Below are 12572 nucleotides of genomic sequence, written 5' to 3'. Positions count from 1 at the left end.
GATTTTATAACAGATGTAGAGGCTGCAGTCCAAAACGTTATCAATCTAGTCAAGGTCAAACCTAATAAAGAGAACCATTTGCTGTTATGAAATTAAAAACTAGGGCACTGCCACAGAGCCCTAACCTTCAAGAGAGACAGCTCTACTGAAGAAAATGTTTACTGTGAGAAACATTTAAACAAATAAATAAATATTGGCACACGTCCGTGGTATCAATTTGAAGCTCTTATTAGAGCTTCAAACAAACCCGCTAAAAAGTATAAAACAGAGCGATTACCCGCCTCTTTTAGTTTTATCCAATTCTGAGTGTGTATTTGAGACACCAAACAGGGGAGAGAAAAGAAAGCAGGGAGCAGATGTGATTTATTTGTGAATAGCTTGAACAACATCAAAAAGAGGTAAGAGCACTGTTGGTGGATGCTGCTCGGGGGAGGGTTCCCGCCTCTGCACGTCTGACAGATGAGCACGGGAACGCCGCTCCTCTTCGCTTCCTTCCTGCGCCACCGTTGTGATCAAAAAAGTGCTGGTTTCTATACTGCAGTCCATCACAAAGTACAATTCGAGCAAACACGCAAACTCAGGAGAGAGCGTGCGGTGTATGTTTAACTGTCAAATTAAATCATTAACATGTGATGCTCCTGGACAAGCGGATGGCATGTTGCATGCCCAAAATATCTTTAAACATTCTGGAAATTCTTTATTTTGTGTTGTCACGGGAAACAACTTGGTTGGATTATTTTACCACAAACAAGGTGCCAGTGCTGCTGACCTCAAACAAAGGAAAACCAAACAAATCAGGAAGAGGAATCATCGATTAATGACTGCTGAAACACTTTTTTCACCAATGTTGGGTATTTTACAGAGCTGCTAAACACATTTTATATCAGGTTGCTTCTGACTGACCAATCAGCTGAGTTCTGTAAAATGTCTAACTATCATTTTGTTGCATGTAAAAGAAGAGTTTGGCAAGGTCAGGCACATTTTTATCCAGGATCCGTGCTAGTGTTACACAATCTACGACAAGTTACAGGTGACAAATGACAAAACATTTCCCTTTTCACATCAGCGACTGGAGGACTCGGGGCGGCAGACAGATGAGGTCACAGGAAACGAATTCCAGCTCCAAACTGGACACCGTCACATATCCTACAGAGGAGACAAGAAACACAAGTCGGGAAATCCGGAGGCAGGCTCTCATGCTTAACGAGACATTTCCCAGAAACCCTGTTACCATGAAGCTCGACGCTATATTTTTAGTCAGTTATTGACGTAAAATCAGTTATGTCAGGTATTGATATCGAGCCAAAAACGTGCAGAGTTAAGGACGAGCTGGAAGGTTATCTGTAGTTTACATACAGCCGTGTTTCTTCTGTACAATACTCTGAATCTAATGTTTCTGTGCAGCACTGTGCTCTCATAAAAACATTGATTAATGCCTCAGGACCACCACTACAACACTGCTGTTGTAGACTCCTTACTGGCACTGAAAGCAGGCTGGACTGTTTTTTCACTCACTGCACATCTACGTTACCGCATTAGGTTGAAAGTAGTCCCAGTTTGTGCCATTCACTGAGGTAGTTTCAGCATTTTTCATTTTTTCCATCTGATACAATAACGCCATCATCACCTGACTTTGGACAGTCCTCCTACTCTTTGAAAATTCAGTGGCTGCTAACCAGTTAGCCATGCCCTTCCCATGTTGTATCTATAAAAAACCCTGAACCCTGTAAAATGCAGTAGTCATATTGCACCGGACCCCCACCTGTCCCCACTCTGAACTCCCATGGGCACACAGTAGTTGAGTTCCAGTCTGGCGATGTTTCCAAGCCGCAGTACGATGCCCGCTCCGTACGACCAGCGAATACACTCAGCTAGCTTCTGAAGGTGTGCTCGTGGACCGTCACCTGCACAACATAACATGGAACAATGATGCAGCACAACTTGCACACTACAGATTCATGGCATCATTTCTGTTAAACAGTAACAGCTGATTGAGAAAAAAAACTTTTCTCAAAAAAATGTAAATAAAAACTGTCACAAAGCCTAGATGGAAACGAACTTATTATATCTCACTGTGAAAGAGTACCACTGCCACAAACAGGCAAACGTATCAAAGACAGAGTGGAAGGGGCAAAAAGAAAAAGCTGAATCTCACAGAGGACAGTGTTCACCCACCATAGCTGAGGTTGCAGAGATTTCCTGCGTTGAGAAAGAAATGTGTTCTAAAAAGGTCTCCAAAGCCTCCCTTGCCTGGTCTGAATGGTAGAGGGGTGTAGAGGTGCAGACCACCTGCCCAGTATGCTTCTCCACCCAGGTAGTCACCTAGAACACACAGAGGAACCACAGTGAACTGTCTATTACACTAACAATGGGGCCACTTTGTTCTTCTGTGCTGCTAAGCTCTGTATTTGTACTGCTTGTTAATATGCTGCATGGGAGTTCATCCACATTCAGACAGCACAGAGTTACAAACCTGAACTGTTGTTGGTTTTGTACCTTTTGGTAAATGGACTGATTCCTATATATCTGTCTGGTTCAGGCTGTCAAATCATTTGGAAACAATGTAACACAGAAGCGTACAATGTAACTAATGTAAGCCTCGTGACAGAAAAACAGCTCATAGTTTGCAGACTGCTCTTTCTCAGGTGGTCAAACATTTGTGACAGAACACTTGGTGATGTCTGTTATCAATGTCACAATCCACTTTACCTTCACTCTGTGGCCCGATGCTGTACATCCCAAATCCTCGTACACTAGTTGGGCCTCCAAGGTAAAACCTGGACAAAATACAAAACGACTTCACCATCAGGCGACAGTTTGATGACAAAATTACAAAAACTGGGTAAAGAAAGCCGTAGGAAAGCAGTTCCACTGGTAAGTACAAGAGTCTAAAAGACAAATTATAAAAAAATAATTGTCCTCCTTCATACCAAACTCACAATAAATCCCCTAAAAATCAGCTTTATTATATTTCATTTAGAGTAACTGACTGCTCAAAAAGCTCAGTTTACTTGCTGATGTCTACTGTTGCAGTGCTGGTGAGTCAAAGTCAGACATCAGCTCTTGGAGAAATCAGGTATACCTGTCAGCTATGCAGGACGGCTGTCCTCCAATGGGATACAGCATCCCACCCCACAGAGAGGCAGACAAAACCTGAGGGGACATAAAACGTTTCTTATACACATCACATTTACTTTAACACAACCAACTCTTTTGTCCCCTGCCGGTTGGCTGAGATACACACAGCCTGAGTAATAAAGTATAAAATGACCAAGTGAAACCTTCCATAACACAGATTTTATTACAGAATCATACTGAACAGGTCATGTGTGACTTATTTCGCTCTTACAGAATCCCAGAAGAGCCGTCTGTTGAGCTGCAGCTCAAAATCCTCCTTCAAGAAGCTGGCGTCTCCTCCAGTGTATCCAGCCAGCTCCTACAGATACAAACACACACTCGGTTACAATCCTGCAACACACCTACTGATCATTATGATTTTGATGTTGGTAACAATATCATTCATTGGAAGAGTAGTTCTGTCATTGTGGGTTTAGATACACTGTAAAAAAAAATCTCACATGGAACAAAAACTTTACTTTTTTCTTCAAGAACAGAATTCAGGCTCATGTGTAAGTATAAAGATCCTTTGGGGGAAGACTGGAGTGAAAAAGGACCACGGTGTTATATTTAGTAAGACTTGAATCTAGTGACTTATCAGCGAAGGGTCATTTTCTCATAAAACTTGTACTCAGGTCTAAGGCACATCCACTGTGGCAACACCTTTAGACCTGGAAGAAACGCCCATTTTTCCCTATACGGCCTGTCTGTCTATCGTAACCGACGTATCTGTCAGAGAGGTCAGGTGAGGTCAAATACATATTGGCAAATGTGGGGATTGCTACTTTTTCAAACCTAATGTCAAGAGCCAAAAGTGTGGCAGACAGATGTTTACGAGTGTACTTCTGTGTGCACACTTACCTGGTTGATGCGAAGTAAGGCACCTCTGCTGGGAAAGATGGCAGAGTTCCTTGAATCAACTGACACAGTGTGCTGCAAACAAAACCAACAGGAGATCTGCTGAACTGGTGCAATCATCAATAATCAATAACTCTCACAACCACGACATGATAATAAAGCACATTTTGAAAGGAACCGTAATAATTCAGTAGCATACAGAGAGAGCAGACTTCAGTGAGTGTCCACTCTCCTCTCGCACAGCAAAGGAAGCGCTGCGTGCCAGGCAGCCCAGCTCCCTCCATACACCCTCCCACTTCAGCGTGTGGTTGGTCACGCCGAGAGGAAACTGCAGAGAGACAGAAATGTTACTCAAGTCTTTCCCTCTCCAAATAACTGTAATCATTTTTTATGTTTAATATCGTTTCCACTGACATTCAGTTCTGCAGATACGCCTCTGTCAGTCTCTTTCAAGGAGCTCCATGGAAACTGGCCAGTCACTTTGTACATGTTGAGGGTGAGGCTGAAACAGACAACGGCACTTCAACAGATACATTTGAACATATTTCAACATATAGATGCCTATTGGCAGATGAATGCGTAAGAAACAAGTTAAATGACAAATCAGAAGAACGACTGCTGTCAGAAAATGCCCACAAAGCTTTGTGAGATCCTCATTAAACTAACTCCAGGTGATTTTCCTTTGGCTGTGGCTGAAACCTGTTTGGGGGAAATGGTGGAAAAACAAAGAATTCCAGTAAGGAAAAACTCTGGTACTGCAAGGTCTACATGATTAGCTGTTTCACTATGATAAGATAGTAACGCTGAAGGCTCATTTTGTCTATAACCTCGCAGAGACTGACAAGTAGAACAAATTACCATGAATTACTTTTCATACATCAACTTTTAGGACAGGGTGGAAACTCCAGGCCTCGAGGGCCGGTGTCCTGCAGGATTCAGATCTCACCCTGGGTCAACACACTTGAATCACATGACTAGTTCATCACCAGGCCTCTGGAGAAGACATGTTGAGGAGGTCATTTAGCCATTTGAATCAGCTGTGTTGGATCAAGGACACATCTAAGACCTGCAGGACACCGGCCCTCGAGGCCTGGAGTTCCCCCACCCACAATTTCTTCATATTACAGAGAGCCTTTGTGTAGCATATGGTAGTTCGATGGAGGGGTGGGCACAGACTATAAGTACAAACTTTTATGTATATTTATAGATCACCACATCTTAAAGAAGCCATTGTAAAGTATGAATGGATTTTAATGGGGGAACCAGACAGGACAGACAGTTTTGCATCAGCATGATTCTCTAAGATCAGACCTCAGCCTTCAAACCTGTACAAAAGGTGCAAAACAATTATAACATATCCAGGTTTAAAATGCTCAAAACATTTGTGTAATGAGGTTTCGAACCAGTCCGACTTCCACTGCCACAGTGACACCTACTGGCCACTTTCTGCTAGTATCACATTTTGAAAATGCTATTCTGTAAAACAATAACACACATGTTGCACAATTCCAAACAATGCACTGACTGTACTGGACTATCAATAATTATGATCAACACATGTTAAACACAGCAAGCTGTGACTATGAGGTACAGTGTGTGTCAGCAAATACCGCAGACAGGACAAAATATTAGGCACCTATGAAACTGAAAGTTTTGGTAAAAATTTTCCCGGTGCCTTTCTTGGAATTGAAGTGAATCCAATTGAGCTGAATGCATCTACAGACCCCAAAACAACTGCCCAGATACCAGTGAAGGACTTAGCCAAGTCGGGACTTTAGGAGGCGGTGAACCCTGAGGCAACAAGTAAAGTGACAGCTTGATCGGCAAGCCAGGCGGAACTAATCTTGTGTCTATTTTTCTGTCCGGGAAAGAAAAGAAGGCAAACTATGGAATGACAGGAAGCTGTCACTTGCGGGAAAAAAAACCCAGTATAATTCCTTCAACAAGTGGTCACCAGCAGGGAGATTGTGTGGCACTGATGTGTCTATAAAATAAAGGGAAGCAGCCGGTTTTTCATCTATGGCTGAAAAGAGGATTAAAGAGGAAAGAAAAACAAAAGATCTGAGTGAAATCCAGTTAAACACCTGTGGTAGATGCATCAATCCCTTCCAAATGGGGAAGCTGCACAAACTTCAAGAGCCTGACAGTACCACCAGTGAAGACAGGAACAGACTGTGAGGCTGTAGACCATCAATAACTCCACCTCTGCAGAAGAGACACCACCAAGCCAGACTGAAGCTTGCTAAGGATAAGCTGGAAAAAGACTAGGCGTAATGGAAACACAGCCTTTGGTCAGATGAAATAAAACTAGAGCTCTTTGGCCACAGAGATTCTGCTTATGTTGGGAGAAAGAATGCAGAGGCAAACAGCCAAAAGAATACCATCCTCACGGTGAAACACGGCGGTGGGAGTATTATGCTGCAAATGGAAGAAAGCAGTCTTACATATTTGTTTAATATGTGCATTGAAGGACATGTCCTGGTCAAAAATGACTCCAAGGTTCCTCACAGCATTACTGGAGGCCAAGGTAATGCCATCCAGAGTAAGAATCTGGTTAGATACCATATTTCTAAGATTTTCAGGGCCGAGTACAATAACCTCAGTTTGATCTGAATTAAGAAGCAGAAAGTTAGCGGCCATCCAGGTCTTTATGTCTTTAAGACATTCCTGCAGTTTAACTCATTGGTGTGTGTTACCTGGCTTCATGGATAGATAGAGCTGGGTGTCATCAGCATAGCAGTGTAAATGTATGCTATGTCTTCTAATGATGCTGCCTAAGGGAAGCATGTATAATGTAAACAGAATTGGTCCTAGCACCGAACCCTGTGGAACTCCATAATTAACCATATTGTGTAATCTGCATGAACAAATTGGAGTCTATTACATAGATATGATTCAAACCACTGCAGTTCCCCTCTTAACATCAGGAGGACTAATAATCTTAACCCTGACAGTTTCTGATGTTTGTGAAATAATTCTGTCTCTGTGTGTAAAGTCAAAGCATCCAAAATAAAAGCATGTTTGGAAAAGCTGTGCTAAAAATTCCTGCTCTGTTTAACAGCTCAGTCTACAGTGGAGTGAAGTGTATATGAACGTAGCTGATTGTAGTTATGGAAGAACATGAGAAAAATCACATAACAATGTCTCCATTTGTCAAAAAACTGAAAACCTTCTGAACAAGGCTGAACAGAGGATCTGTCTTGGGGATTGGCGGGATTTTGTGCACATACTTGCGTTCAAAGTGTCCGGGTTGGGGCTTAAAGAAAGACAGGCCATAGGACGTCTCCTTGGTCCCATAGGAGAACTGGAAGGTAAGTTTCTCAGCTCGCCCGAACATGTTGGGCAGCTTCAAACCCAGAACCTGAGAGACGTTACAGAGGGTCACAAACACACAGCTGGAAAACAGGCAGTTCTGAGGTATGATAAGTGTCTTTATTAATACAAACTGGGCAAGTTATTCATCACTGTTAACACATGCAGCTTAAATAACATGCAAGCTGTTGTGTCTCTCACCATGCTTCCTTCATTGTTGCCAACCATGGTATTGTAGCTCCCTGTCAGCCTCTTGACCTCTGTCACCTCAAAAGTTACATCCAGGCCATTGGGCAGAGCGTCTGTACCTGAGGAGGGAGGTCCAATCAGAACAAAGAATGCTTCTGTCAGCTGAGTGTTTACCACACTATGCAGTCACTTTTAAAGACCATCCCCTGCTTCACATGAGAACAGACAGTGAACATTGATGTTCTGGGCTACAGGTGTAAATCAGTTACCTTCAGATGTGTCAATCAGAACCTCAACGTCTTTGAAGATTCCCAGGCGGAGCAGCCTCTGTCTAGCGACATGAGCTCTTTTCATCACCTGAAAAAAGACCTCTGCAGTTATTTACGGATCTCAGACTCACTGAGACGACTGTGATGGCTTAACGAAAAGTAGAATTATGACACATACATCAATGAGATTTTTGGCATGGAAAACATCAGAGATCTCATAGCCAAGCAGATCCTCTTTGGTTCTCCCCAGACCCTGGATGTTCACATGCTGGACAACCACCTGTGATCAAAGATAAAAGTCACATCGTCACCAAAAACTTACTTTCTTTTAAAAACTGCTACTTTTAATCATGTGTCTGATGGTCATATCCTATTGCATGACCTTGTGATTGCAATAGTCAACACACTGCATTATGAACTATGGCAATCTTACTGTGTCCTACACTCAGTTTACAGTTCATACACTTGTATGAAGTGGAGTTTGGTTAGGATCACAACAATTACTATTATTTTTTGCACTATTGTGGTGCACAACACTTAGTTACAGCTATGCTCAGCACCGTATTATCAAGCATATATACATTTAGGACTGGAAACAGTTAAACAGTTTTCACAATTGTCAGTTTGAAATTGAATAAGGGAAATCATCTCCAGACATTTCACACAAATAAAACTGTGTTGTAGCTTCTTAACAATAAATGCAATGATTTTGTTCAACTCCTTGAATTAAGGTCTGCACTTCATTTGCATCTTGACAGTTTCATTTCATATATTTGGTGGTTCCTCGCAGAGCCCTAACCTACAAACATGCAGCTGGCACACAAACCACAAAGGCATCTATCAGTGTGTGTGTTTGACAGATGAGGTGCACAGAATCAAGCACTGTATAATGAAGGGACTCATAGTGTAAAGTGCTTCCAGTGGCTTATCCGCTCTCACTGAGCACTCAGAGCGCTTAAGACTACATTCATCAGTTCTCGCTCGTTAACACACATTCATACAGCACTTAACTGTATGCCTTTAAGTTCCCTTCACCTATCATGCACACACTCTGGGTTCAGTGTCTTGCCAAAAGACTGTGGACTGAAAGAGCGAGGGAACAAACCCCTGACATTGCCATTAGCAGATCCCCGCAGCCACAGGTGCCCCGACAGTGGTCAGTGTGCTTCTTGTGCTCCAGTATGACCCATATCTAAAAGCTAGTGTTGCCAACACTGTACCTGAGCTACTCCTGAGAAAACACTGCTTTAAGATCTCCTTCTGCTCCAGTTGTAGCACACAGTCACTGCACACGTATCTGTGCTGCACGTATCTCCGTCACAAAGAGCTACAGGTCACCCATTCCATCATGACAGAGAGGTAGCTAGGTCAAGAGAGACATGGAGTCCAATCCCTGTTAGTATCAGTGGGATTCCACTAATGAGTGTGGTTCTTTCTAAGAAGCACATCAATATATGTTCAAGCCCAAATTCTGTCTGAAACATTTAGGAGACAAGACCACTGAACAACAACTGATACAGAAAAGATGGCCGTTTGCATGCACCAAGGACACAACGTCGGTTTGTGTGACTCACAGTTCAGAAAAGTTGTATTACCTTATTTATTTAGTTCTTTCAGTGCTGCCTAAGATTACCTACCTTCCTTCTCTTTACAGCCCCTTTCCCTGAATCCCAACCTATCTTATGACCGTCCAAATTGTGGATGCCTGCTGAGAGGCAGCTCGCGAGCCGTTCTGCCTGTCCACGTGCATGCTGCGCTTGTAGCAGATGACCCTACAAAGCAAATGAGCTGACTACATCCAATTGTGACGGTACGGGCAACCTGAGGCCTGAGTTTTTGGCTGATCGGGGTCACTTTCTTAAAAGTTTAACTTTTTAGTTGATACTTGGCCATGTTTAATATGAACATCCAAAGCTGCAGAACATACATGACATAAAACAATAAACCATACAAACATACAACTAGCATGTTTTGCTTTGATAACTACTCACATCTTTGTTTTCAAGGATCTCCTGTTTGGAGTCTTGCCCTTGGTCTGGAGTCTCCATGAAATCTTCAGGGTGGACATCCAAGTCCCGGCCATGCATTGGGAGTGGATCCAGACTCTGCACCGAGGACAAATAAAGTGCATTAATGCAAGGAAACACAGCATACCTGAAACAAAATTTACTTTTGCAACATATTTAACTGAAAAAGTGTCCAGAAAAAAGTTAAAATTGCTATTTTTCCAGGTCTGATGCTGTATTTTGTATTTTGAAATGGTTTATGTCACAGTGCAAGAAGGAAATAAAAAGTCTCAAACTGGAAAAAACACTTCGTATGGCACCTTTAAAAACCAGCTGGAAAAGAAAGGGCAAGAGTGTCAGTGGGTGGAGCTTTCAGGAAGGAGTGTCTGATGTCCTATAACCAGTGAAAGTCGCTGGACGTGGAGTACTAGCAAAGACAGGAGTACTGAAACGCAGTAAATACGTGCGGGATATGACAAATGATTGACAATACTGTTCTGGGCAAGTACTGGAAAATAATTTTCACACAGGTGCGAATTTTTAGTGTTTTCCTTTAAATACTCGAAGGCGCAAATGTCCCTAAAATATAATCACTATAACCAGGTGTTTTATCCAAAACATGGTGACAAACCAGCGGAGAAAAAACTCCGTTTCGCCTCGTTACGTGAGCTAAAGGCAAAGTGTAACCGTTTAATCAACAAGAGCAATCAACCAGTTTAACGCGTCGCTTTTTATTGTAGTCATTTTCTAACTGCGTGTGACAGTACGTGAAGTACACATGCTGGTGACTCTGTAGCCTGCAGCATTCACTGGGCAGGGAGGTCATGATATAAAATGCACCTAAAGGTTAGGATGAAATAAGCTTTACCTTAGCATGGACGGTCCCCATTTTAACTACCGGCGCCCCAAAACTCTTCAGTCCACGTCAGCTGCGCTTTAATACGGAGAAACTGGTAAGTGACAGCAGCTACTTTCTCCAGTACCAAACCCCCTTCAAGGAAGACGCCATGACAGTTGCTGAGGTTCAGTGCTGCGTTCGTGTACACCTTGTAATGTACGGAGCTTCAATCAAGGATAACACATTCGGTAAATGTTGACAGTCGGTAAAAGTTACTGTGGTCATGTTTATGTTCGCTGATAATTGAAACTGAATGAAATAACGTAAGTTGAAAGTTTCAGGTTGTTACGGGGTCGCTGTAATGTCAATACGAGTTATCAGCTATTGTTTGTACTGTAACGCGAAAATAAAGGCACACTGTTATCCCCACAAAAGACTCCGTTCAGTATTCATTATTTTTAGGACATTTTGACAGGTTACATGCGGTAATGTAACAAAAACAATCTCGAGGAGAAGAAAAAGATATGATTGTAACTATCAAAGCGAACACATTTCTGGTTCTTAAAGGCATCACTGTGGCTTCTTCATGTGATTGGATGGAATGCAGCGCTGCTCTGCTCCGACCTGCCTCCTGGAGGTCTGTGCATGACAGTCAAGCGGACCGATAAAAGACTTTTACGTCATTGGACTTGTCCGCCATATAAACGAGTCACGTGACGACTACGTACGCAGACGCGACTGCGGCTGAATCCCAATTCAGGGTCTGCAGCCTTAAAGTACGCAGCCTTAATGGTCTACAAGAGCCGCGTACTCAAAGACCGCTAAGGCCGGAAGTGCAAGGCTTGTGAAATGGGACGGTGTAGCCTCCGTCGCGCTGCCCAGGTTGCCTAGCAACCATGATACTAACAGCTGGAAACATTTCATACAGCTTTGTTTGACAGAAATGAAGGAGAAAATCTTTTGTTCATTTTTGTTTGTTTTTATATGAGCTTTGTGTGATTTGATAAGTATCTGATTCATCTTACTTTGGTAATGTAAATATAATATGGCCAATATTAAAGTTATTATTATATTAATCATTATTAGCTATTACAGCAGTGAACTTTAACTGTCAAATATTGAGCTTCAGTAAAGATTCAAGTTGCAGTTATTTATATTTCCTATCACCTTAAATCTTCGCTCAAAGACAAGTATCTTTGACAGTGTATATACAGATGTATTATAAATAAGAGACAAATATTGTTCTTTTAATATGTTGGCATTACTAAATTTGGCTCAGTGCTTACAGTACATATATGTGTAAAAAGAAAATGTACGAGCTGTGATAACTTTCTGATAAAATGAAGAGTAGACTGATATATGAAATATTCCTTTATTGGGTGAGAAAATCAGACCATGTCATAACTGCTTTAAGTCATACAGAATAGATATCAGAGCCTTAAACAGGCTGACTTCTGCTAAATGGGTCAAACTGGGCAGAAAGTAAACAAACACATAACATCCTTATAGAATATGATGTAACACTATAGATCAACTTAGCTCAGAATATATAAAGCATATAAACAATTACAGCAATATGATGCAACAAACACAGCAGTGCTACTAATCCAAAATACTCAAAGCTTCATAGAACTGAAACAAACATTTATTTTTAGCTCCATTCTGCTGCTGATACATACTTTAGGTTTCTGAACATTAAACTTGTTGCTGCCTTTCATAGTGTGTAACTTGAAGGCCCTGAGTACTTTCTCCCACACTGAAAACACTGGAATGATAACATTATTTGAACATTACCTAATAAGACTGATTCAGGACAGACAATTAGTTATGTTAAACTTTTCTAGCAGTCCTTCACAAACAGGGAACAGTCTGTCTATTCTCTCCATCTGTCAGCTGCTGCTGGCTCTTCCTCCTCCTCTTCCTCACACACTGCTGAGTTTGTCCTGGTGGATCATCAGGGGTGCAAAGCCTCACAGATGATGT

The 12572-nt window shown here is 42.0% G+C and overlaps 1 protein-coding gene across 1 annotated transcript; it reads right to left on the bottom strand.

Annotated features, from left to right (window-relative positions):
- Window positions 1-346: 346 nt before the first annotated feature.
- On the bottom strand, window positions 347-10792 carry samm50l (sorting and assembly machinery component 50 homolog, like). The gene is made up of 15 exons (XM_063501194.1): window positions 10620-10792; window positions 9737-9850; window positions 7924-8025; window positions 7746-7833; window positions 7489-7595; window positions 7206-7336; window positions 4390-4477; window positions 4175-4303; window positions 3979-4050; window positions 3350-3436; window positions 3083-3153; window positions 2710-2777; window positions 2176-2322; window positions 1763-1904; window positions 347-1146 (listed from the first exon to the last, which is right to left on the bottom strand). Exons 1-15 carry the CDS (start codon window positions 10638-10640, stop codon window positions 1101-1103), a joined length of 1413 nt encoding a protein of 470 aa, XP_063357264.1. The 5' UTR covers window positions 10641-10792; the 3' UTR covers window positions 347-1100.
- Window positions 10793-12572: the final 1780 nt, after the last annotated feature.

Source organism: Pelmatolapia mariae, linkage group LG17, assembly GCF_036321145.2.
Source record: "Pelmatolapia mariae isolate MD_Pm_ZW linkage group LG17, Pm_UMD_F_2, whole genome shotgun sequence".
NCBI classification, from domain to species: Eukaryota; Metazoa; Chordata; class Actinopteri; order Cichliformes; family Cichlidae; genus Pelmatolapia; species Pelmatolapia mariae.
Note: the sequence above shows the minus strand (reverse complement) of the source record. Positions and strands in the feature narration are given on the sequence as shown.

Excerpts from the sequence above, each read along its gene's own strand:
- samm50l (XM_063501194.1), bottom strand. The coding sequence starts at position 10,640 with ATGGGGACCGTCCATGCTAAG. Across the intron at positions 7,834-7,923 it reads ATGCCAAAAATCTCATTGAT|GTGATGAAAAGAGCTCATGT; the intron begins GTATGTGTCATA and ends GTCTTTTTTCAG. Across the intron at positions 2,778-3,082 it reads CCGTCCTGCATAGCTGACAG|GTTTTACCTTGGAGGCCCAA; the intron begins GTATACCTGATT and ends TATTTTGTCCAG.